The sequence below is a fragment of the Manacus candei genome, unplaced genomic scaffold (assembly GCF_025592945.1).
Source record: "Manacus candei isolate 608988 ecotype Guabito, Panama unplaced genomic scaffold, ASM2559294v1 h1tg000047l, whole genome shotgun sequence".
NCBI lineage: Eukaryota > Metazoa > Chordata > Aves > Passeriformes > Pipridae > Manacus > Manacus candei.
Window position 1 is genome coordinate 12014073 of NW_026138095.1, and position 26691 is coordinate 12040763.

A 26691-nucleotide genomic window follows, 5' to 3' on the forward strand; every position below is an offset into this window, starting at 1 on the left:
CTCTGCAGCATCACATGATGCTCCTGATGCAAATCCAGGCCAACAATATCTCACAGGCTCCGTGTGGGATCTGTGCAGGCGTGGAGCAGGCACTCAGCAGGGTCACAGAGAGCTCCAGTGGGACCTGTGTTTGCCGAGTCCGATCTCTGAAATAGTCACAGACCATGCACAGGAACTTAAACAAACCTGTGCCATCTGATAAAAATTGCAGTGGCACCTTTCCACCTAATCATAAGGAGGCACAGACGTGTTGCACCTGCAGGACTAATTTTGAAGAAACATCCACCTAAGCAGACCAAAAAACACACATCATGGAGATCTTCAAGATCTAAAGCTTTCCCTGAAACAAAATAAAGCCCAGTAAGATTGCAGATGCCCATAAGAACCAGATGAACCTAACCTAAAATAAAGTGAAATGGAAAGTTTAGAACCAAAGTCAGTGCTACAGTCTGTTCAGAATGATGACTCCTGAATGCTAAGGTTGACACAAAGTTTTACTGCTGTGGCTGAGGCAGCTCAACTGCTGAGGCAGAGCAAGTTTTCAATTCTCCCTGCCTCCCTTATAATTTCTAAATGTATTTGGTTGCCAGAGTTTATCAGTCTTCTTTCACATCCTTTGGCTTATAACACTTCCCTGCTGTCCTCTGGGTGCTCTGGGTTTACCATATTAAATCACAGAAAGTTCAGGTCTCTCCCACTGCAAATCTCCCTTCGACTTCAGGAAGAGTCTTGGGAAAAAGACCAATTCACTAAGGGACAGTTCCCAAGAGGCAAAAACACTGGGATTAAAGGCAAAAAGGAAGCTAATGAGCCCCAATAGGGTGCTCTTCTACCTGTAAAGGTCAACGTACACCAGAGAGCTGCTTCTTGCACTCACAGCTTCTCAGCCCAATGCAACTGGGGAAATCTGCTTCATCCCTGACAGGTAAAAATACGCACAAAAAAACCCCAAAAACCAAATAAAAAACCAGAAGCCAGATGAACTACTCGAGCCCACCCCCACACAAAAGATTGAAAACAGCATCTGGGGAGGCTGCACAGATTATTTTGGCAGCGGCACAGCAGCTCCTCAGTGAGTCAGAAGCATCAGGTTGTCCCGGGCAGCACACACCTCTGCCCTGCCAGCAACGCCAGCTATGAGGGCTGGCTGACACAGTGTCAGCACCCAAGGGAGCCTGCAAGGGGACCAACTGACTCGGGCTTAGATCAGCTTAGCAGGCACAGGATTTAGGATAAGCATACACCCCTATGCCATACCAGCACGGTTTGAAAAGTGATAGAGCCAAGTCACCATGTTCTCCACCTGCCTCCAAGAAGGTGGGTTTCCTCCCTCCTGCCACCCCCAGTAGCATCATCCTGCCCCCTTCCCGCTCTGCAGCTCAGGGAGCTGTGCCCCTACAAGGGGAAGGCAGGTCCTGAGCTGGGACTGCTCACGGGGCCAGGGGACAAACATGGCCCCAAGAAGGGATATGCCTTCAAGGTGAACAGAGGGGCTGCCTATATTAAAAATATATGTATGTAAAAGGTACATCTGTACCAGCACTTGCAGTCAGTTTAAATCTGGTAGCACAGGACCACCCATTCGAGAGACTGCCACACCACACATGGTGTCACCTGCAGTGGCAGTTTTCCAACCATCTTGTACACAGTTTATGTAAGTTCACCTAGCAAACCTCAGCAAGAGGCCTGTAACAGAGATAACTTGTCCAACAACTCAGCAGTAGTACAAGGAGGTGGGGTGGGGGTAGAAAACAGCGTGTAGAGTCACAGAAAAAATTACTTTGTCTTGTTCAGACAATCAGAAGAACCACAAGCGAAAACCAAAGAGGGCTCCAAGGCTGCATAAATCCTTCCTGATTTATGCAGAGTATGAGATGAAACCCACTCTCCCTGCAATTTCATGCTTTATGGACAATGACATAACCCCTTGGCACCTTCAGGATAACTCAGAGCACTTTCCTTCTCATTGATTTTGATAATCAAATATTTCAATATTTTAAAAGCCCCTGAACACCCAAGTGAGTGCCAGCTGCGAGGGGTGAGCCTCACACTCCTGTTCAGACATACTCCAAACACAAGAGCTGGTGTCACCAGAGGGGCATGTGCAGATGGAAGGATAAGAAACATGTAATAGCTATTCCACTCTTAGCCCAGCACAGGCACAGTATCCAAGTTATCTACGAGCTGAGCCAAAGAAACACAGGTGAAGTGTCTCTCACCAAGGATTTACCATGAGTAACTAGTACACAGTAACTAATCTAGCTATAGCAACACACCTTTTTGAAAGGAAGACCTTTTTCCCTGCTCAACGGGCACTGCACTATCATTTAACCACGGCTCACACATCCCTTCTGCAATCAAACAAGTCCTCAACATGAAAAGAAACCTGAGTACCCCGAAGACAGACAAAAGCCCTTTGCAGGGAATGCCAGCAGCCTGCAATAACATTGTGCAAGATTCACATTACTGAGGGCATTGGACAAGGGAGCAGCAGCAGAACTGTACAGGGAGAACCAAAAAACAGAAGTTGACCAAACCTATATAAAAACAGCTTAAGAAATTAATAACTACTGGCCCAATTGACTTAAAGACACAAATTCTTTTAAAGTGGTGTCCTTAGAGGGACTCAATTTCTCATTGCAGAAGAGATGTTACAGCCCAACAACCATAAATGACCAGAATCAACACAGGAATCCCCAAAACATTTTTGCATCTCTTCAAAGCCAGCAGACAGAATGTACAATAATAATAATCCATCCTGACTAGAATATCCATGAAAAAGCCATACCCCAAGGTGACGCCTCCTGAACAACAATGAAAAGGTTCAGCCCCAAAATCAGGCAGGTTCTCCTCTGCCTGCTGCTGCAGCACAGCAATCCCCATTTCCTTGAGTGGATGCTGCTGTCTCAGCACGTGCAACAAGGCAAGGTAAGGGCAACACTCACATCCACATCTAAGGAGGTATTTGAATACAATGCAGCCCATTTTAAATAAGGTACACGAGAACTGGGAACATCACCAGCACCTTTCCAAAGCTGGTCCAGATCAGTGTACTCCAGCCTTTGTGAGAGGATGCCAGAAGCATCACATCCATTCAGAGATTTTAATTTCTTTAAACATCACTTCAGTGAAGCCTAGATGGATATTTCCTGCAGGTTCCCACCCCATGGGGCAGAGCACGACACAAACCTCTTCCCCTCATACAGTTTTCCTTTCCAGTCTCCACAGGCTAGAACAGCTCTTCCTCCATTGGGAAGCAGACCCTCACTTTTAGTTTCACATAAAATCTTATTAAACCTAAATCCAACAGAAGACACCTGACTTCAAAACAGTGATCACGTACATTCCAGCTATACAACACTAACAAGGTGTTTATGTGTGTTTGATACATGCAGAGCTTGATGTGGTTACACGAGATTCCTGTAAGCAATGCTTCATTGCATACACATGAATTTAATTTGGGGGACTCCTCAACAACATCAATTTTAGAAAGTACACATTCTGACGGTTTTTTTGCTTCCTCTCAAAACTCATCTTTCTCTTGCAGGATGACCCTCACTTTGATGAGCAACAGTGTGACTTCCACAACTCTTGGCTTCCTCAAATCAGCATAAAATAACTGAAAAGGCCTCCCAGGTCTGAGGAGACTAACTAGTACTTTTGGGCTGCCCCTTTAGCAGGAAAACAGACAGATCAAGAATATCACTTGATTACAATTAAACCAAAATAGAAAGCCAAAATGCCAAACATATGCTCACATGCCGCCAAGATTCAAACACAAAGCAGACACAGTCACAGGATCCATAAAGGAATAAACTGGGGGCAAAAATGAACTGAAATACATTGGTTTGCTCACCACTCAACTATCTTTACCTTCCATAACAAATGCAAACGTGTCCAAGTAGACACACGCCCAACAATCTGCCAGTGTCAGCCTGCACCAGTGCTGTCTGCTAACACATACGGGTTTGATAATTCCACTGAGGGCAAGAGGAAGTGCAGGCACCCTCTGATTTTATTCAATCAGTTCCAATCTGCTGAAGACACAACTCACTTGGCCTATATTAGCATAAGAACAGGTAATTAATACACAGGGACAGATAATGCTTATTTTACTACCTACTGAGGACATGGGTTAATTCTTTCCTCCAGTCCCCTCTTTTCTTATCTTGTTCTTTTCCATCTTCCTTGTTTTCATATCTACATCATACATTTCATTTTACCTGGCCATCCACACACTGCTTCATACCTAACCTGCTGCTCCTTCACAACTCCTGCACCTTCCCACTCACTCCTTGCTCCTCAAATTCCCCTCTGAGGTTCCCTAAGCAAACTGCCATGTTTACATTGCTGACTCCTCTCACTTTCTCCACCCATGGTGCCCCTCTGCTCAGAGAGGCAAGTCCCCCAGCCAACCTTTTGACAGTGCCCACTCTGTATTCCAGCAGATCCAATATCTCACTTCTCTCCTCCTGCCAGACCTGGGTCCACCTTCTGCAGTGGGGAGGGGAGCTGCTCCAGTCACTCAATGCACTCACCAAAGCAGCGCTACAGCAGAGGAGCACACAGGAATCATGGCATCTCTTAGTGAATTCCTGTACCAAGGATCACTCTAGTCATGATGCCCACAAATGGTTTCAAGAAATATTCTGCTTCCCCCAGCACTGCTGCAGGAGCCATAACCACCCCACTGGCACGGTTACACACCCACACCAAACCTACCTGACTGGGAGACTGACAAAGTCCATCGCAGTGCTCACCAGTTCCGTCACCTGCCAAACACGAACAACTCCCAAGCCTTAAAAAGCCTCCCAGCAGCTCTTTTCCATCAGGAAGAGAAAGGTAGAGGGCAGAGCTTCCACATAAACAGGCAGAAACTGATCACCCAATTCCAGTAAGTCACTGATGTTCTGAATGGCACCCAAGGGTGAGACAGGGAATCTAGTTCATCTCCTCATGCACCTCTTGGTAACCTCCCTGCCCAGACTCCTTCCCTCATATCCACAGAGGACTCTCTCACCAGAGAAAGACCTTCTCTGATTTTTGCTAAAAACAGAAAGGTTATAGCTGAAGCCAGGTACAGAGGGTAAAGACATCAAGGAGGGAACAGAAAGGACCACAGACACATGTGAAGGGAACTTAGAATCCTGAATTCCAGTTGAACGGGTCAGGAATTCCCACCCAACACAACTGAGCCATCATGTACACTCTGAGAAGTACACATACAGTAGTTCTGCTCGGCTTTTGAGAGACACCAGAGCATGCAGCAAGGATCTGGAGAAGTCCCAGTTGCCTCTAGTCTTCCCCAACGCCCAACGTAGAAGTTGAGTCCATAACAACTCCTGTTTGGCACTGAAGTTAGGATGAGTGACTCCAAAGGTTGTAATTAGAATCAAAATTCTCCCTATGCCTTGAAATTAATTACATTTTTAGATTTCACACCATCATTCTTCAAATGATCATTTTTTTCATAATGTGAGCAGTAAAGACTATTACTAATTTTGGCAATGAGAGAAACACAAAATTGCTCCAATTACAGTTTGAGTGTTGTTTTTTCCTTAAATCACTGTCAAAGCATGGTATCCCATTTCCCACAGAATCTGTTTTCTCCCCAAAACATCCAAGACATTAAATATTCTGAACCGTTCCCAAGCTTCAACATTACGCAAGTAAGACGGACAACAACTCTTTGCACCAGCAGTCACCGGCATCCAGACAGACTCCAGTGTGCATGCAATAAACATTAAAAAATTATGGATTAGGGTCTATTTTAACACTTAGAATTCCAGCTCTCCTTTGTCTCTTAGCTGTGCCTTGAAGACAGCACCATGAACTGCACTGGCCGGTAGACCCTTTGGGAAGAAATAAAGCTCCAGGTCCTTTGGCACGGGCGGCAAATGCAGGCTGACAAGAGAAGACACGAGCATGAAGCCGGGGAACACAGAACAGTAAGGACAAGAAGACCTGAAGCAACCCCTTGCTTGATCATGAGGGCCTGAGGACCATGGCTGAACTATGAGCCCAGGACGAGGACAGCACAGTGTCCCCTCATCTCCATATGGTCACCTCCGCATGGAGGACTTGAGTCTGTGTGCATCAAAAATGCTGTAGGATATCAAATTAAAAACAAAACAAGGTGGCCTGTAGAGACCTTCTGGATCTACTGCCCTAGCCCCAGATGTGATGGGCCTCAATTTCCATGAAGACTTCTCCCCTGTACCACCACCCTCCAACTATCCCCCAGCCCCAGCCCCTGCCAAACACCCTGATAGCAGATCCCCCTTATGAAACTGCCAGCCCTCACAGCAAAACAGAACTCCCTGTGAGGGTCTCTCATCTAAGTTCAGCTTGCCCAAGCACATGTCCTGTGGGCAGGCTCTCCAAATACAACAGATTGCTGTCCAGAGGAGCACTGCCACAGCCCCTTGGCGTGGGAGTTGTCCCACTCTCTCCCACTCCCAACGTCCCTCGCAGCACCAGTTGCACAAGCCAGGTCGGAGTGTTTCTGGCTGAAAATTAACTGAGCAAAACTTTTTTTTAAAATATAATTACTTGTTTCCAGCTTAATGACTTCCCTGCTCAACCTTGCCATACTGTTTAAGCCAATTAAATCAACACTGACGCAGTCCTACCTACTCTTCTCCCCACCCAGCAACGCATTCCTGCACCTCCCAGGCTCCTATGCCTGCCCAGCCCCACTACAAGCACACACTGGGCATCCCAACTGCGGAACACTCGACACTTTTGGGGGCTTCACTTTGTTCATGCCTGCTTGCCTTGGCATCAGTGGGGACATGTGCTGTGGGCAAGGCCACAGAGCACCTCAGAGGGCAGCCAGACCTGCCCCAGCAGCCTGCAGACCACCTGCAGGATGTCCAGTGCCTTCCTATCCCACCCACAGACCACAGATGGCATGGCAACAGAGGGATCTCTGTCCTCCTGGGACGGAGTTTCTTGCAGGTTCCAAGAACCATCACCACCACAGCAACCTGCTGCTCAAGAGCGCTCCCAGGATCCTACGCTCCAGTCCTCCTAGGCACCTAAACACTCAGCTGTTGCCTTAGGAAAAACCACCCCAACACTGGCTTTCACTTGGGTATCATCACGCTGGCCCGTTGTCCTGAGTCAATATTTAAACAGACACTTAAACCAGATACAACAGAACCAACTGCCCTTCCTCCACCTGGAGAGAGGGTGCAGATGATACACCACCACAAGCTCACGGGGCATCACAGGTTCTGAGATCACGGTGCAAATCCAACCCTCAGCCCTGGAGACACAGGGGATTCAAAGGAACAACTCAAATAAGAGAAATGGGTCAGGTGGAAACACAAGGGGCAACAAGGAGGGTTTTAACTACCCTGCAACAAGGCTAGTTCTTGTTTAGTCACAACGGCTTTGGTATATCATGGTCAAGTTTTTAACACGTGCATTTAATTCACAAGGTCTGGGATTCTGTTTTTTGAAAGGTGGATAGTACTACCTTGACAAGGCCCAGTGGGTACCCAATCCTTCGCACAGGGGAAGCTACAAACAGCCAAAATTCACCTTTTTATTCCACATATACCAAACTCTTCAGTTTAACCATCAGTTCTCTGCCCAAACAAGTCCCCATCAGTTTCAGCACAGACCATCCTAGAGAGAACAGAACGTGGACTATAGCAAACAACTGTGACAAACATTATTTGCTGACAGTACCTGCACCTCTGTCACAAAGAGAGCAACCTTTCCTTCTTCCTGCTCCCAAAACAGGTCAAACAGCTTTTCAGTATTACCATTACTGTATTTAATTTGAAAAAAAAAAACAAACCAGCACTGTGCCACTTCAGCCTAACAAGGACTAAAATGCTGCTCAAGCAGAGAGTATTTTCCAGTGATCCAACTTTAAAGGAGAAACTCAAACGGTGTTTGCCGAGGCCTTTCTAAAAAATAAATATCCACCGTTTTTGCAAGGCTGCTCAACCATCAACAAGTGCCGGCGGGAACCAACATGACCCTGCTGCAGGACTGTAAATTTCCATCCGAAGGGAACAAAACTGAACCGCAAGTTCACGCTGAGCTGATTTTACTTAAACATCGGTCTCGAGGAGAGCACACTCCGGAGGCGAGGGCCGGGGCGCCCGCGATGGCCGGGCAGAGCCGTCCCGCCGCAGCCGCGGCCCGGCCGCTCCGCGGGGCTCGGCGGGCACGGCCCGGGGACGCCGCTGCTGCTGCCGCGGCCCGCGCAGGGTCCCCGGAGCGGCCGCAGGACCGAGCTCGGCCGGGAGAGGCCGGAGCCGCGTCCCGCCCGGCCTTTGTGCCGCGGCGGGGCCGAGCTCGGGGCAGGCCCCGGCGGGCAGGGCCAGGGCCGCGCTTCCTCCCGCCGAGCGCGCCGGGCGCGGCCGAGCCAGAGCGGGGCCGGGCCGGAGCGGGGCCGCCGGGGCTGAGCCGGGGCTCCCTGCGGGCAGCGCCGCCCCAGAGCCGCGGCCCGGCGCGGGGGGCGCGGGCGGCAGCGCCAGGGGGTCCCCGCGGCCCGGGCAGGGCGAGCCCCGCGGCGTCCCCGGCCCGGCCCGGCCCGGCCCGGCCCGGCCCAGCGCTGCCCGGGCCGGCGGTGCTTACCCTGCATGCTGCTGCTGCTGCTGCCGCCGCTGCCGGCGGCGCCCGGCCCGGGCCCGCTCCCGCTCCCGCCGGAGCCGCCGCTGGGGCTGGGAGTCGCCATTGTGCGCGGAGCGGGAGCGGCGGCGGCGGCGCTGCGCAGGGACCTCCCCGGCAGGGCAGGACACACGGCCCCGCCGCCCGTCCGCCCCCGGCTGGGGCCGCCAAACCCCTCCCCGCCGGGGCCCCGCGCCTGCGGCACCGCTGCGGCGGGGCGGGGGCGGTGCTGGGGCACCCCCGGGCCCGCTCGGGCCGGCCCCGCTCCGCTCCCGCTCGCTCGGCCCGGGGGGCACCGCCTGCAGCCTCTGCGGGGACCCCGCACCGCCGGGCCCGCAGCCCCTGGGCCGGGGGTGCCCGGACATCTGCGCTTCTGGCCCCCGGCCCCGGACAGGCCCCTGGGGGGCCAGCGGTCGGCCCGAGCAGCTCTATCGTATTTCTCATCTTCTCTCCAGGGTTGGGGATTCTCCCACTTGCAAACTTCTCCTGACTCCCCCGAGACCGCAAGGCACGACTCCCTCCCGTGCTTTCCATGACACTCCGGGCATCATCCCCCTTCCTGCCACCATCAGCCTCCCCCTTCTTTTCTCTCCGCCTTTGGCCGCTGCTGTTCATTCCACCACATGGTTCCTGACCCGTCCTCTTAACTCCAGCAAACGTACAGTCCTAGTCGTGGGGACAGCACATGCTGGGAATTAAAGCAGTGGAATGGTTTCCCCAGAGCCGTGGGCTCCCTCCAGCTCTCTGCATGACATGGGCGAGTCCCTTCACCTACAGGAGTCCCTGTGTCTTCATTTTTGTAACAAAAATGATGCTGACCCCCTTTATGAATGGAGATCTGCTGAGGAAAGAGATGGATGTCCAAGTGTTGGACAGAAGCATGAGGCCTTTTCCCTGCTCCTCCACTGCCCAGGCCACCATGGAGGCGATAATACAGGAAACTCCTCAAGCCTTGAACACACACTGGAAGTGCCTCCAGGAGAGGCCAACCATCACCCTTTGTGCTAGTGCGATGGGGGAGGAGGAGCTGCCCCTCCCCCAGCCTTCGTTTTTCCTTCTTCCTCCCCCAGCACAGCTCATATTGATTTATCTCACCAAGATTTTTATTTCCTCATATTCTTTGAACTTGGGAAAACATCTTCTCCCATGCTAGACTCTTCTAGTTTCCCTGCTCAGCCATGTGTGGGGGCAGGGAGACAGGCTGGAGTAGTCTCTGGGGCACAGGAGGAGCTCAGCCTTCTGCCCAAACCCAGCTCACTTTCTGCTAAGCTCACCTTTGTCAGGAAGCAGAGGAGGTCAGAGCTGGCCCTGACCATCTCCCTGTTTCTGCTCCCAGCTCCTGCTAGTCCAGCAAAATCACCTCCCTCCCTGTCAGGGATGCAGCTTTCCTTTTCTTTTGGGGAACACCATCACCCTGCTCACACAGGCCAAGATCTGGGTTTGAACTTAGGCTGCGGCCCTACACTGTTCCACCCCAGCCTCTGCCCTCTCAAGGGACATTGCTAACTCTTCCAAAGCTGCTTCCAGTCTGTCCCCTCCACTGCTTTGGTTGGAGAGGAACAGGGTACACTTATATCCAGAGCTTCCCACAGGAACAGCCCTTCCTGACTGTGGTTTTGTGTGGGCACCACAGGTGGTAATCATCAGTGCCACCACCTGGCAGGGCCTGTAACAAGATCCCATGGCACACAACACACACGTCCAGGTGAAGATGTGCCCTTATGCCCTCCTCCACATTCCTCTACGGGACATCTCCCTGCCTGGCACAAAGCAGGATCCCAACCCTACACCTTCACCTACACAACACTGGGGAGCACCATGGGTGGCTGCTCTGCATGGGAAGGGACACAGGAGAGGAGCATAATTTGGTGGATGGGCAGTGGTCTCCACAGCCAGAGGCCAGACCTGAGCCAGGGGAGCAGGGTAGTCCCATGGCAGCAGTGACCAGGCTCAGTCTGGACTCCAAACAAGTCTACTGCAGTGTGGCAGGGCTGAAGTTAAGTCCCCAGGTCAGGTCTGGCTCACAGCCCCAGGATACGGCAATACAGAGCAGCAACACAACTGTAACACAGCCTATGTGGGAACCAAAGTAAAAGCTTTGACTAAAAACAGCTCCCAGGGAAAAGAGTGAAGAGTGGTTTCTATATATGCATACAAGCCCTGCCCCCTCAGGCTTCTTCTATTTCTTTTTTTCCAAGTGCTCCAAAGCCACCTGATGCTGATTAATCTGCTTGTTCTTATCAGCAACCTGGCCTTACATGCTGAGATTTAAACCTCTGGGGAGGGGGGTGCAGTCCAGGTGCTGACACAAAAGACATCTCCCCCCCCAGTTTTCACATCTTTTCTTTCTCTTCCATACGTTGCTTAAGCCTTCTCTTCTGTGTTAACCCTGAGTGCATGTCCAAGGTTGGCTTCTTGCGGGCTGTGATACAGAAACCCAGTGCTATCGATGGGGAGGCATGAACATAATGCTCACAGGCCATTATGGTCGGCAATATGTCAATTTATTATTTAAATCCGTTAACTTTTATACAGTTTAGTTTGTTTGGGACACATGCTTATAAGAAGGGGATTGGGTAGCTCAGTCTGTGCACGCGTCTCATGTCCCCAGTTCATTGGACCTGATGTTCTGTCCACGCGATCTGAAATCATCCTTGGCATAGAAACCTCTTTCTAATTAATCTGCTTTTAGGGTTTTACTAAATTTGCAGGTGTTTCATTATCTTCAGTTTCTCAAGGTTTTCTTTCTATAAACATATTATGTTCTCAAACCTTATAATTAGACACACAGCTAACAAGTATAAGCATCACATATTTTCACACAGTCTATAAGTATAAACTATACACGCTTGTCACTTCCATGGCAAGGAAGGCCTACAGAGTGCAGGAAAAACTGTTCACAGAAATCTCTATGTCCCGGTGACAATTCCCCAGTTCTGCTTTGAACAGTTTTTTACTGCACTCCTGCAACATTCTTCATCATACCTATAACATATTAACAAACACAATTACATATAATAATACCACTACCATTAACAAACCTGTTGATCTCAAAGTTTGTGCTCTTAACTCTGTGCTTAAAGATGTTTCTAAATATAGGACTTATTCTTGAAAGCTTTTATTCAATCTAAAAACACTTCTGCAAATGGAACTCCACTCAACTTAGGGTTATGTGTCTTCTGTTTTTATTTTAGGTGTTTGTGTCAAAGTTGTTTGTGTATTTGTTCATATATTCACACACATACTTGCATACGCTTTCATTCATTCACTTTCACACGGTGGCCACCATCATCCAAACACATTTCACACAAACATACTTTTGAATTTCATGTCACTGTGTTTTATGAACTAAGAAACCATAATTAGTCTCTAGTACCTTATAATGTCAAAGTTTCTCAACCAAACAGATAAAATTAACCAGATAGATAAACTTTCTTTTACCAATACCTAGTGAGTAATCCAAAGGTCATACAATACATTATACTTAAATTCTTACTCTCTATAACTTATATACCTCTTAACTTCTTATATACCTCTTAACTTCTAAAATTATGTGCCTTAAAAGTATTGAAAAATTGTACTTCAATAATACTGAAGAGACTGTTAGCTACAACAACTTCTGGTGTCACAGTCACCTGCAGGAACAACATCAACCTTGTTCTAAAGAACCAGCTTCTTACCAAGGCTTCATCCATCATGCAGATAACCAGAGAACACCTGTGTGCAAAAAACTTCAACACATAAAACACTTTTGCAGGTCAATAGAGGAGAACTGATATCCTTCTTTCCCCCTTTTCGCTTTGCAAAAGTGTGTTAAGAATTACTTAATACCTTTGTGCTAATAACAAAAATCTATAACAGTTCTATTTCATAACAGAGTATGCTAACACTATCTACATCTTCTAACAATTCTGATAAAATTATAGGTTAACATGTTCAAAAATTCTACTTTCATGTTCTCATCTGGGTCAGGATGGGTATTGATTACATGATGCAACCGAGAAATGTCCCAGATGGTTCTGTGAGCTCCTGTCGTACTGTAGTAAAGGATGGAGCTGTCTTATCATCATGTGCTGCTTGTGTTGCTTTTCTGATTACAACTCACAGCTGTGTTACAAAAGTCGTTTCAGCTGAAAAGTACAGATAGGTAATAAGTACAAAATAAGATTCATGGGTAAAAAGAAAGGAATTTCTATAGATCATTTAGACCTACAGTTAAATGCGATTTGCAAAAGAAAAGTAATGTATCAATATTTGCTGTGGGATGTATAATAAAACTCCAGAATTTCTTAACAATAAAACAATAGGTTTTGTTAAAGCTGAGGAACTATTCATTGAAAGAATGAAACTACAGGATTGAAGAACTGATAAAAATCATATTTGATTGCACTGTAAAAAAGAAAGTCTTTTCTACGGACTTAATTACTCTCAGCAACTTTAAAATTTCAATAAGTCTCATTCAAAAATGTGATACAACCTAAGGAACTCTTCTGGCTTCATCTTCTATAACTAGTAAGATTTTGGATTTTGTCTCATATAAGCAAACATCACAAATGTTTGCTCTATCATTTTATTTGAATTATCTGTTTTAAATTACCATAACAAATATTCTACTGTTGCCTATTTGACACAATTCATAGGTATTTACACTATCATTCTATTTTTGTTTGCTATATTTATCTTGACTGCAATATGCATGAGAAACTCTGTAGAATTCTCTCTCTTACATGTATTTTGTTTGGTTAAGGATGATTCCTTGTGGTATTAGACACAATCCATTATCATTTAACTTACAGAGAAAGTACTCTATGGAGATTGGATTATGTGCTGTGAGAAAAAAAAAAAAAGGGCATTACTAAATTAAGCATTAAAACCAAACTGCTAATCTGGTTTCATCTAGCTGTGCAGAATTACAATATTTTGGTACCTGCTTAAGAGTTTGTTTTGACTGACATTTAAAAATAAATAGTTTTTTCTCTATTTAATCTATAGGGTATTTTGTGATACAATACATTTTTCTATCACATTGCAAATTACACTTATCCATAATAGATTGCAAAGCCAATACTTGCTAATAATTCATCCTAGAGACGTACAAATAGTAGGAATAGATAAAAGGGGGAGAGGAAAAAAAAAGGCATTGTTTGCTATAAGAATGTTTAAGGAAAACTGCAGAACACTTTTAAAATGATTTTGATTGCACTGATCACAAAAAAGTTGGATTTCTTACAAAGGCTTGGCTTGCAAAGAAAGGCTAGAGAAGACAGGTGCAAATCTGTCTTAGCAAAAAGTAGCAGCAGTCAGAGAAATAACTTTTCTCTCTCCAGAGTGTTTAGATTTAGACAAGAGAGTCCTAATTACTCTTTTCAGCCTATAGTCTGAAATGCTAAGGGATGATACATGCCAAGCAAAGCAAAAGTCACTGGGAAAGGAGTGAAGAATCTTCAATACACATGCATTTGTGAATGTAAAATCAAAAAAAAAATACTGAGCATGCTCTGCTTAAAATCTCTAAAATGCAAATAAATCATACCAACTAATAAGTTAAAACTATAACAGAGAGAGAAATATTTTCTTTACAGATGAAGTGATCAAAGATTGCAAGAGTGAGAATTTTTCTCAGTATTTACCAATTCTGCATATGCAGATTGCAAGTAGATACTAACACCTGGCCAAGAAGGTAATTTCATGTTAGGGCACTGCAGAAGTATTCATGATACTGGAAATATGACAATGCAAGCTGTATTAAATGCTTCAGTTACAAAACTATAGCCTAGAGCAGCTTATAGAAAGATCAATGTACCCTATACACAGTTCTAAAAAAGAAGGTGGTATTGCACTGATATAATTAAACTGAAGCAATTTTGTACATAAGAATGATGCACTGATTTAAAATTGATTTATTTATTATTCTTACTTCACAACAGTGCCATATCTATGGGCAAAGTAGGCTTCGGTCTTAAGTAGATGTCTGAACTATCAGTCTCATAGGATTAACAATTTTAAATTAAGAAAGAAGTTGCAAGAAAAAGGTAATTTCATGCTTCGAAAAGAACTTTCATTGATTTCCAAAGTTTGGATCCCAAAACCATCAGTTCAGAATCTTATCCAAATAATGATGTCATCAATGCATTTTAAAGCACCTTTCAATTAGGTTAAATAAAGAAAATAGAAGCTGATAAAGAAAGTTCAGTAAGAGTTTCTATTAGGATGTGATACACATGACCGAGTTAATTAGGCAATTAGTGAGAGTTTTGTGCTGCTTAGTATGTTACTGTGAAAAGTCAGCACAAAAATAATATTATAAAAGAGTTGGTCTATAACTTCTACTCCTTCTCATTGAAAAAGGACATATTTTGCATCAGTCGTACTCGGTAACATTTGCTCTGGGCTGCAACAGCATTTGCTTTTCTTATAAAATGTTTCATCTGCCTAAATTCAAAAAATCCTTTTCCAGATTTCTTAGCTCAAATGAGCATACAAACAAGGTAAGCATTCAGGGAACATTTTTTATGTTTAAACTCTCTCAATCAATAGTGCTGTAACTTAAGTCTCATCTAAGCCATAACAAGGTCCTAAGAAAGCTAAATTATATATGCAGCAAAAAGAGAAGAAACAAAAATTAGATCAGGTCTTTGATATTAAACTAGCAAATTGACAAGGAGCATAAAAACTAAGCTCTGATATTTCTTCTAAGGGTCCAAGAACTTCAAAGCTTTCTCAAATAGTTAAAGATCATTACAAACTAAAAAAAATCTAAAATAGTGCAGTGCAAGGAACAGTACAGACTCTTACAGACTCCAGCGTTTCCAGTTTATACAAGCATTCTTGCTACTAGAATCTTAACGTTTAAAGAGCTAAGAGAAAAAAAAGAAAGGTCATTATTACTGAAGATAATACTTATTGTTAAAATGCTGTAACACAAATGTAGTATAACCTGATCTTAACTCATACTGAATAATTATAGATGTAGCTTCTTTTAGCATCTTCTAATTTAATGCTCAATAACTTCTATTGTCTCCCGCATCTGTTATAACTGGGAATGTAGGTAACAACTAAAGTTTTTATTATAGCATCGCACAGAATCTCTTTCCATCTCTACTCCAGACTTTTCACTTTCACCAGCCCCTGATCTTTCAAACAGCAGACTTACAGATCTTACCAGCACGGTCCCACCCTCCTCCCCCCTCCCTGAAATAGAGCTTGAGGAGGTGGTGGAAGCGACAGAGAAGGGCTTGGGGGAACCTGCCTGCATGGGGGTACAGGGAGCTGGCAAGAGGGCTGTTCTCGCTTTAACTTCTGTTCTGCCACAGATGTCTGCAAAACTTTTCTTGCAGCTGCACTCGGGTCTTTGAGTCTCTCTGTCTGTTCTCGTAGTCCGATGTCGAATCGGAAACGGAGGGGGGCTGACGGCAGCAGCGATAGACAGGGCGGCACGGGAGTGAGCTGAGCTGGTTCGTGGTTCCTTCCCCTCCCCGTTCCTTCTCACCGAGACTGGCTCTTGCCGGGTTCGGGGGGCCGATGGCGGCTCTCGGCGGCTCGGGGTCGGTGTCGCGCGGTGATGATGTCATCAGGCTGCGGCGGTGGTCGCGGAGGCAGCGATCGTGTTCGGAGACGGGCGAGCGGCGTCGGGCGCGGGGTTCGCGGTGCCAGTGCCGGCAGCGGCTGGCAGAGGGGTTCGCGGCGCCAGTGCCGGCAGCGGCTGGCAGAGGGGTTCGCGGTGCCAGTGCCGGCAGCGGCTGGCAGAGGGGTTCGCGGTGCCAGTGCCGGCAGCGGCTCCCGGCCAAGGTGCCGCCGGAGGGGCTCCGTCGGTTCGGGACTCTCGGCCGGGGCTCGGCGCGGGCGGGGCAGCGGCGGGGGCAGCGGCTCCACGCAGCAGCAGGACGGCGCCGGGCACGGCTTTAGGCGGCGGAGCGGCAGCAACCCCAGAAGCAGCGGCAGGAAAAGCGGCGGCGGGCGGGGGGTGGAGAGCTCGCCGCGAGGGAAGGCGCAGCTGGCAGTGGCCTCCCTGATGTCCTGCACTTTGGAATTCTCCGGGGCCAAGGATGAACTGCTGCTGGGGCCGCTGGCTGACAGTCGGGCAAAAGCCTGCACTTTGAAACTCGCCGGCAGCACGGTTGTTGACATAATGAATAAAAGTTGATAAAATGACTCGCTTTCTTTGCTTTCAGTTTCGCTGCTTGCTAAGGCAGCATAGGCTGGAGCTGTAACTTGCCTCTCAGTCCTTAGAAATTACTCTGTTTCAGTCAGCAGCTGCCACAGTGTAAAATAACGAGCTGCTTCGTCAAATCTTTTTATGATTTTTTCCCCTAACAGTTCCTTAATAGCATCCCAAATAGATACCTCAAAGGCAGCTTTAACTGTGGGGATTAGTAACTCTTTAAGAGCTTTTTCATCATAATTATAATCTCTCTCAGAGAGAATAAAATAAAGGAGCGTTTGCACTGCCTCTTTCTGCGGAGCCCGATTCTCCTTTCTTCAGCCGACTCACCTGATCAGGGCAAGATTTCTTTTTTACCATGCGCATGGCTTTGTTCCGTAGCGCCGGGGTCACGCTACCTGTAAACAGCTGCTTCTCCCACGTCCTTCTATTCGCCTTACGTCCCTCAGAACTCAACGAAGAGGATGTCCCGTCCCTGTTTCGGGCACCAGTTATCGATGGGGAGGCATGAACATAATGCTCACAGGCCATTATGGTCGGCAATATGTCAATTTATTATTTAAATCCGTTAACTTTTATACAGTTTAGTTTGTTTGGGACACATGCTTATAAGAAGGGGATTGGATAGCTCAGTCTGTGCACGCGTCTCATGTCCCCAGTTCATTGGACCTGATGTTCTGTCCACGCGATCTGAAATCATCCTTGGCATAGAAACCTCTTTCTAATTAATCTGCTTTTAGGGTTTTACTAAATTTGCAGGTGTTTCATTATCTTCAGTTTCTCAAGGTTTTCTTTCTATAAACATATTATGTTCTCAAACCTTATAATTAGACACACAGCTAACAAGTATAAGCATCACATATTTTCACACAGTCTATAAGTATAAACTATACACGCTTGTCACTTCCATGGCAAGCAAGGCCTACAGAGTGCAGGAAAAACTGTTCACAGAAATCTCTGTGTCCGGTGACACAGTGCCTGCTGGCAAACACTGGCACAAGCTGACAGCTGGCTTCCACCTCTTCTTTGCGCCACCTGCATGTGGATTGCTTACAAAATCTTACTTTCCCCCCACTGTAATACCTGGAGGATCTGGGAGGATCAACAATACCTGTTCTGATATGTTTGTGAAACCTTTCCTTAAAAACTTCCAGTGGTGGAGATTGTGCCATTCCCCAACAATCTGTTCTGGCACACTTCTGTCCTAACATTATCTGAAAGTCTAACTTCAGGGGTTTTTGTTTGATCTGAAATACTGTATATCCTGCCCTGTGTGCTGTGGCCATGGCCTTCTTCAAAGTCATCCCTTAGGCATTTGATGATGTGCAATGAACTGCAATGTTTCCCTTCACCTCCTTGCCTCTGCTTTCTCTCCTACACACTACATCTACTTATTTCTTTCAGTCTTTTTTCACGTTTTCTCTGCCTCCCAGCATCTTCCCTCACCTCTTTTGATGTTTTTTTTCTGCCCATCTGCATTTTTTGAAGTACAGCATCCCTAGCTAGGCATATTACTCCAGCTTGCCTTGGAGGCTACAGCTCACATGCTCCAGGTGGTCTTTGCCTTTTTTTCCATTGCTGGTGTTCAGTTTGCCCTCTCTTACACCTTGTACTCTTTTGTTTGTTTGTTTGTTTGGAAAACTGCATCCACCCAGTTCCCTCACTTGAACCTGCTCATAAAAGTAATGATTGAAGTTGTACCTGTTGACTGTCACCCTGTAGGTTGTAGCCTGTTTCTCCATCTAGTGCTGAATCCTGTTGTCTTTGCTGTCCTCCACAGCCTGAAGTAATTAGCATGTTTAATAAAGCACTCATGGATTAATCATCCAGGTTGTTAACTGAAGTAACTAAAAAGACATGGCATCAGAATGGACCCCTGCAAAAATCCCTTCACTATGTCCTTCCACTTTGACAAACACTGATAAATACCATTTGAGGTACAATGATCTCACCAGTTTTGCACTCACTGTGCCCTTATATCTTCTTAAGAAGGGATCAGAACAGCCAGTGTTAAAAGCCTTCCTAAAGTCAACATATTATGTTTCACTTTATGCCTAAAAAATTTTGCCACATCAGAACATGAGAATGGTTTGTCAGCATTTGTTCCTGATGAGTTCACAAAGGCTGGTGTCCATCCCCTTGCGTTCTAGGTGCATAAAAGTGCCCTGTATAATGAGTTGTACCAGAACTTTTCTGGGAATTGAGAAGGACTTTAAATTAGGACTAAAGAAAGAAGCTGGCAAAGCATAACCAATCATAAACCATGAGTTTAGGTGAAGTCTATAAAACTAATGAGGTAGTAAGAAGGTTGTTAATATGGGATTTTAATAAGGACAAGAAGAAGGTCAATCTATTGAACACTTCAGACATGTCCCCTGAAGATGGTCAATCAGGAAACATGGGGCTGCTCCCTTTCTCAGTAAGGTGGGCTCCATCCTTTCCTGCTCCTGGCACCTGACCCACCAGTTAGGGCAACTAAATCCAGAGCTCTTTTGACACTATCACCTATGACCATGTATTTATTCCCAGATGTCCATATTGGAATTGTAGTCTGGGTTTGGGGGTCAGGAACACACCAGAGCTCCCAAACCCTTCACCTGCTCACCCAGAGTCTTTTCAGCAGTTTTGAGCTAATCTAAACCAATCTATCATTTGTGGCACAAGGATGAGGGCCCTTATGGAATGGGTCACTAGGATAGATGACCATGGCAGTGTTTCAGTAACATCTGTGGTACAGGATCTTGGGAAATGGCCTGGGTCTGGATATCACAGCTTGGCTGCTGGGTCCACCCCTGCAGCCTTTACAGGTGGAGTTGCTGGAGATAAGCTTAGACTACTGTGGGGTAAGTAGCAGATCCAGAGAGGCATAAGGAGGGGAATGTTTTACATAATATTGAGGAACAAGTAGCTCAAGTTCTACTCAGGGGTATTAAAGGTGCTTGGCCTCCCTCTCATGGGAGAAGGCAGTATTGCTGGGGACACTGCCGGCAGTCTCTGTCCCTGGAGCAGGGTGGTTATACGAAGTGGTCGGGATAGTTGGTAAAGCTTTAAAGTGAACAGCCTCGACCTTTTCTTTGCAGTAAGCACACTAAACACTGAAAGACCTTTTTATTTCTAAGGCACGCTACAGCTCGATTGCTTTTGAGCAGCAAAGACCGAGGCAGATTCAGATGCCACAGTTAGTAAAGCAAGCCCCTCCTTCCCACCCTACCCTCAGGAGCGACAGAGAGGCCTTTTGCCCTTTCTTGCTCTTGTGTCACTGAACTTTACTCACTCACAGGGTTGCCAAACCCTCCACACCATCCCTCCCAAGTGCCCACGGAAGCTGCTTTCTGCCAGCCCAACCCCCTGATCCCCTCGGCAGAGCCTTGTCCCACTCCCACAGAGCCCTGCATGTATCTCTGGCTGTTTCTCTGCTTCCCTCTCAGTCTCCGCCGGTTTCTCCCAACCGGTCTCTCCTCTCCTGACATTCAGCCCATAAGGTGGCAAGCAGCAGTCCAGCTGTGACAGAAACCAGGTGGGCTGTGCAGCTTTGCACAATAGCTTGTGACCAGACAAATTCAAGAGTCAGAGTTCATCATAGGTCAGTTTTCTTTTTGAAGATCAGCTGGTATGGTTGGAAAAAATTTTGTTTCTCGCATGCAGAAGAGCTGTTGTGCCTGAAAAGCTTGTCCGCTTTTATTTTCCTGTCATATAAATTACCCTAGTGAAAGACATGCTGTCTCTTACATTCTTCTTACTCTTTTTAACACCACTGTTGCTTTTTAACCCTTGACATTTCCATTTTCTAGCCAAAAATAACCTCTCCTCCCTTAGAAAATAATACAATCAAGAGCCTATCCCAGACCAGAAAACAAGGCATGAAGGTGATTCATTACTAGAGCTCTACTCCTTCTGAGGTGAGGGGAAGGGACTGGAGACAGGGGTTGCATCAGAAAGACAAATATTGCTGCGTGCTCTCCAGTGAGGTCCTCCTCCTTAAAAAACCCAAACCAGGGGAATGGCGTATGTAGTTCATGGTGCCTCAGTTGGGGAGTGCAGCCCCACAGGGACCTACTCTGAAATTGCAGGGATATTTGGACTGTTGCTGTTGCTAATCAAAGTTTCAAACTGGGTTTGGGAAGAGAACACTGTGGAGTGCAGTTCTCCAGCTTTCCTTTAATCATCTGTAGTCCCTTCCTGGAGTGCTTGTGAATAGGAGGAAAGTTGTACTCCTAAGTGTGCCTGTACAATCACAGAATCACAGAATATTCTGAGTTGGAAAGGACCCACAAGGATCATCAAGTCCAACTCTAAAGTGAATGGCCCATAGAGTGGTTTAATTTTTCTGGGCTTCAGGAAGGGAATGTCAATCAATGTAAATGTAGGGAGGAATTTAGTTATAGTGAACATGGCCTACTGTTCTGCCTGCAGCTGCCGGACATTGTTTAACGTACAGAATAACACAATTATTATGAATATACAGCCTGCTCAGTGGAGCTGTAACAGTGGCAATCATTTACAAAGACAGCTCTTACTTCTCTGTGGCTTTCTCAGCAGTAAATCTCATAACCTGCTCAAGGAAAGACTCAGTTAAAAATCTTATAAGACAAGCACTAATCCTCTCCACAAATGTGGAGAGTTACATGTCCTCCACATAACAATTTATCAAGACCTGATTCTGTTGGGGGCTGAGGGAAATGTGTGATGCTGTTACTGAAATCAGTGGGAGAAATGATCTGACAGAGGCTCAGTTTTGGCAGATGGATATGGTAGATATAACATTTCTAAAGCACCTACTTTCAATACATCACATATTGCACTTTTGGTCATAAATGATCTGCGAATAAGGAGGCAGCAATATCCTTTTTTGTTCTCCAGATGACACAAAATGACTGAATCTTTTAAATACAAAACTAATTCTAGACCATTACAAAAATTTCCATTTATATCCCACTCTCTTAGCAAGGAAAAGAAAGAATTCTCCTCTTATTTCCAACTCACTATTCCTTCCCTATACTCATGGTTCTTCAACATCACCAAATTTCCAAGCCCATCCCACCACCCTGGCACGGGGCAAGCAGGGCAGACCCAACTGGATCCAACTGAGATTCCAGATCACCAGCACAATTCATAGTGACTAGGCAAACCTGTGGTCAAGCTGGAAAGTCAACCTATGGGTCAGGATCAGCCCTGGTGGGTGTAACCAGCATCAGACACAGCCCAGTGATGGCTGGTGAGATCCATGGTGGTGAGGTCAAGTTGGTAAGTCACCTCATGGGTCAAGGGCTCGATCAACAGCTCCATGGGCAAACTCAGGTAAGGCTGTGGCTGAGCTGGAGCTGGATGCTCAAACAGCAGCTCAGGCAGGCCCCTCTCCAGGGGTTTATACTTTTGCATAACAATTTGCCAGTTTTACTGCACAAATTTGTCCACGTGAATTCACCAAGACAAAGATCTAATTCTCTTTCAGGTACATAAGCAGTCACATTATCTGGACTCCTGACCATCCTGGAAGCTGTCTGCAGGACCCCAATCTGGGTCTCCCACGCACTTGTCCACCGGTGACCCACAACAGAAACAAAAGTTGCAGGTACATCAGAAACCAAAAACAGTGCAAATAGTAACTCCCTGCAATGCGTTGGTCACACTTCTCCTTACGGACTCCAGGGCATTCTTGGACATATTCAGAGGACAGGTGAGGGATTCCCTCTTGTCCTGTCACTCCATACTCTCATCCAAAATCCATCTCCAGCTCTCTTGGAGCCTCTTTTAGGTACTGAAAGGGGCCACAGATCAACCCCCTAGCACCCGCAAAATGCTTCACTTGTTCCCAAATTACAGAAAAGAGCCCCTTAGTTTGCTACAGGGGGCCTCAAAAATTTCCTCCCTGGTACCTCAAACTACCACAACGGGCCTTCAGTTGTAGCTGCAGAGCCCCACGTTTCCTTGGTGGACTCCAAATTCCATCTCCGGTACCCCAACACGCCCCACTGAGCCCTGCATTGCAGCTGTGCGGCCTCAAAGGGTCTCCGGTGGACCCCCTAGGCATAGAAGGATGGAATCATGAAGGAACGCTCAGCCCTGAGTGGGCTGCAGAGGATCCCAGAGCTCCTGGGAATTGCTGGGGCTCCAGAGCTTGAAGCTGGAAATGAGTGAAGAGCTCTGTTTTACGCTTGTGGCATGGAAAGCCCTGGCAGGGTGGTTTCTGCTGGGGGGCCTGGGGTGCACTGAAGGCCTCAGGAGGCTTTGTGTGTGATCATGAGGAAGCTTTTCTTGATGGAAATGGTTGTCAGGCATTGGAAGGGGCTGCCCAGAGAGGTGGTGAAATCCCCATTCCTGGAGGTATCCAAGACAAGACTGGATGTGGCACTCCCTCAGTGCTCTGCTCTAGTGGACAAGGTGGGGATGGGTGCAAGTTGGGACTCGATGATTTTGCAGGTCTTTGCCAACCTAAATGGTTCTGTGATTGTATGATCTGGCCTGAAGACAGCTGCAGGGCAGGTGGAGGAGTCCTGTGGTGGGACTGTGGCCAAGAGGCCTCTCCTGGCTGCAGAAGAGCAAACCGTGGGCTTTTGTGTCCATTGAGGGCCAAGGGAGGGTGCGAGGAGGGGGATGGAGGGGTACTGTGGGCACCAGGGGACAAACTGTGGCCTCTGGAGCACATCAAAAGGTGCCTTAGGGTGCTGAGGGGGCAAATGGACCAGGCTGAGGCAGCCCCAGCACAAGAGAGGATTCAGAGAGGACTTGTGGGTCTGAGGAGACCTCTAGGCCTGGAGGGCCTAGAGGAAAGGGAAAATGAACAAGTCCTGAGGGGATGGGATGGAAATTCAAAGTGGGGGGACTCTTTGCCAAGATAACCTTGCCCACGTCTTTCCTGGACTGCCAGTTGTCCCCACTGGCTGTCCCCAGGCAGCGCGGACGCCCACACCAGCCCCCCAGGGCAGAACGGGGCTCTGAAGGTGCCTGAGCGAGGTCACACTGGGCAGCAGCTCCAGGGCACCTCTGGAGCTGTCAGAGAGGGGCTGTTCCAGGGCCAAGTGGGGTCTGGAGACATTCTGAGGGCAGCTGAGTGCCAAGGGCTGAGGCAGGCCTGTGTCCCCAGGGACACCCTGCCTGTTCCTGCCTGCGTGGTGGCTCCCTGGGACCTGTTACTGGGGGCAGGTGCCATGTCAACAAGCACTGGGACCTGTTGCTAGCGGCCGCTAGCGGGTCACAGAGGGGCCCTTTGTGACACCCACTGCAGCAGGTGTGCTCAGCACGACCGTGGCCCACGGTGGGTCAGTGTCCGTCAGGACGGCGACCGGACAGGAGAGGAGTGCAGCACTGGCGAGAAGCCCCCGACTGCAGTCCACGTCTTGTCCACGACCCCAGGTGGCCCCGTGGGAACGCGGAGTTTCGCTGAGGCGTTTTGCCAAAGCGTTTTTGCCTGAGGCATTTGGGCCGAGGCCTTTTGGCCGAGGCGCTTTGCCTGAGGTGCTTTGCCTTGGCCTTTGGGCTGAGGCACTTTGCTGAGGCCTTTGGGCTGAGGCACTTTGCCGAGGCCTTTTGGCTGAAGCCTTTTGCCTTGGCCTTTTGGCCGAGGCGCTTTGCCTTGGCCTTTTGGCTGAGGCACTTCGCCCTGGCTTTTTGGCTGAGGCCTTTTGCTGAGGCCTTTTGCCTGAGGCCCTTTGCCTTGGCCTTTTGGCCGAGGCGCTTTGCCTTGGCCTTTTGGCTGAGGCACTTCGCCCTGGCTTTTTGGCTGAGGCCTTTTGCTGAGGCCTTTTGCCTGAGGCCCTTTGCCTGAGGCGATTTGGCCGCGGCATTTTTTCTGGGAGTGTTCGACTCCACCATTCGGACGCCCTCTGTAGGCAGGCTCCCCTGTGTTCTTTGATTCACAGGATGGAGAGGAGACCCCCCGCCTGCCCCAGGCAGGCCTGGATGGAAGACAGCTCTTCCCAGGAGAGCCGCTCTCCAGGTCTGCAGCTTCCGTCCTCCTACGAGGCAACCACCATGCAGCCCCTGAAGCTCGGCGAGTGAGGGGCCCTGTGGGGCTGGGCAGGGCTGGGGCCCACCAGCACACCCTGTAGCACACCAGGATCCCACTTTCCTGGCCAGCTGACAGTGGGGGTCCTGGGGTCAGCCATGATGTTGCCTGAAAGCTGGGACTGCTCAGGGCTGGAGCGTGGCCCCAGCACAGCCTCTCCCAAAGAAGGACAGGGCAGAGAGGCTCTGGGGTGTGGGCAGAGAGGGCCAGCTGGGCTGGCATGAGTCTGTCATGCTGTGGGAGCCTGGGCCTTTCCTGCCTGTCTGCCATTGCCTTCCTCAGCCCGGGGCACTGGGGCTTTCCCGGGCATGGCAGCTCCTCTGCCAGGCACCCTCCAGCCAGGAGCTGCAAGGGAAGGCCGTGCCAAGGCAGTGGGCAGAGAGCTGGGTGGAGGGCAGATATCCTTTGCTCCCTCCTCTCGCTGGACCCTCTGCAGCTCTCCCTGCTCTTTCCCCCCTTAGATGCCAGCTGGTTGCCCATCTACGAGGAGGAGCAGGAAGCTGTTGATTCCATCCTGGCGTTCGTCACCAGCCCCAACAAGGTAACTGCGGCCAGCTGGAGGGTGGCTGTGCTGCTGTCTGCTGGCAGGGGCTGTGCTGCCGGGCTGCTGAAGGGGTGCTGGCAGGGCAGGGCTGCTTCTCCCGCAGGGCACTGCACCCCCAGTGCTGCGGTCCCGCTGGCTGTGTCCGCCCACTCACAGTCCGTGTTTGTGTCTCTGTCCCCCGGCTGGCAGGAGGAGAGAGACAAGGCCACATTTCTCCGGAGCATCTCTGTGCTGTGCAGAAGCGCCTTGAGCCACGGCCTGACCCAGGGCCTGGATCTGTTTTGTGACATGTACGAGCTGGCAGAGAACATCAAGGTGAGGGCACTCTCGGCAATGTGGCGAAGGGAGCAAAGCCCCCTGGCACAGGTGGCCTGTGCGGACAGCGCTGGGGCGGGTCAGGGACTGGAGGCCCTGGGTGCTGGCAGCTGCCAGCAGGTGCCATCCCGGTTGTGCTCTGCAGGCGCTGCTGGAAGAAGAGCCAAGGGACCAGCTGCGCACAGACCTTCGGCATCTTTCCATGCTGGCTCTGGAGAAATTGAGGTACCTGCCCGTCTGTCGTGGGCCCCCTGGCCCAGAGGTCCGATGCCACCCGCACGAGTCATCGAGGGGCTGCTCCCAGCACCCGTGTGCAACCCGTGTCCTGCCCTCTCCCTGCAGCTTGGTGGACACAGCGCTGGAGGGTAAAGCCAAAAGCCTCCTCCGCGCGTGTTTCTCGAGTGTCTTCTGGCTGCCTGCAGAGAAGGAAATGCCAAAAGCGGACCTTGCCCTCTACATCAAGGTTGCCGGTGGTAGGTGCCATGTCAACAAGCACTGGGACCTGTTGCTAGCGGCAGGTGGTGGATGACACCGGGACAAGCTGAGCCCTCGCTGGGTCTTTCTCCTTTTGCTAAAGGAGAATCTGCTGCCCGAGCCTTCTCGCGACATTTCAGTTCAGGGTCACTGCCAATGTAACCCTGCCCTCTGCCGGTGTGAAGCTGTTTATGTGTTTATAATCAGCGGTACAAGCAGTGAAGGGCAGGAGAACCCTGGATTTTCTGTAGTTCGTGGGATACGCACAGTGTACCCAGCGCCACGCGGCTCTGGACTTGGCTCGAGTTTGAGTGCAAGCATTTTCCAATCCCCAATAAAAATCGGGAGTGATAAATCACAGAATGGCTTGTGTTGGAGGAGACCTTAAAGCTCATGTCGTTCCATGCCGCTACCATGGGCAGGGACACCTTCCACTAGACCGGGGTTGGACACTAGACTGGGACTTGGACACTTCCAGGGATGCGGCAGCCACAGTTTCTCCGGGTACCCTGTGCCAGGGCCTTCCCACCCTCACTGTACAGACTTGCTGACGGTCCGGCC

At 48.6% G+C, this 26691-nt stretch overlaps 2 protein-coding genes across 2 annotated transcripts in view; one reads left to right on the forward strand and one right to left on the reverse strand.

Moving 5' to 3' along the window:
- MAP2K4 (mitogen-activated protein kinase kinase 4) overlaps positions 1–8765 on the reverse strand; it is a 97459-nt gene extending 88694 nt beyond the window's left edge. The window contains exon 1 of the mRNA XM_051797536.1: positions 8599–8765. Coding sequence (XP_051653496.1) covers positions 8599–8698 — 100 coding nt within the window. The 5' untranslated portion in view covers positions 8699–8765. The remainder of the gene's footprint in view (positions 1–8598) is intronic.
- Positions 8766–22076: 13311 nt separating this feature from the next.
- LOC127475890 (uncharacterized) lies at positions 22077–26196 on the forward strand. Its single transcript, XM_051798085.1, has 6 exons — positions 22077–22090; positions 24652–24782; positions 25259–25338; positions 25531–25656; positions 25802–25881; positions 25999–26196. Exons 1-6 carry the CDS (start codon positions 22077–22079, stop codon positions 26183–26185), a joined length of 618 nt encoding a protein of 205 aa, XP_051654045.1. The 3' UTR covers positions 26186–26196.
- The last annotated feature ends 495 nt before the right edge of the window (positions 26197–26691 follow it).

Coding starts and splice junctions, on each gene's coding strand:
- LOC127475890 (XM_051798085.1), top strand. Junction 24,783..25,258: donor CATGCAGCCCCTGAAGCTCG/GCGAGTGAGGGG, acceptor TTCCCCCCTTAG/ATGCCAGCTGGTTGCCCATC. Junction 25,339..25,530: donor TCGTCACCAGCCCCAACAAG/GTAACTGCGGCC, acceptor CCCGGCTGGCAG/GAGGAGAGAGACAAGGCCAC.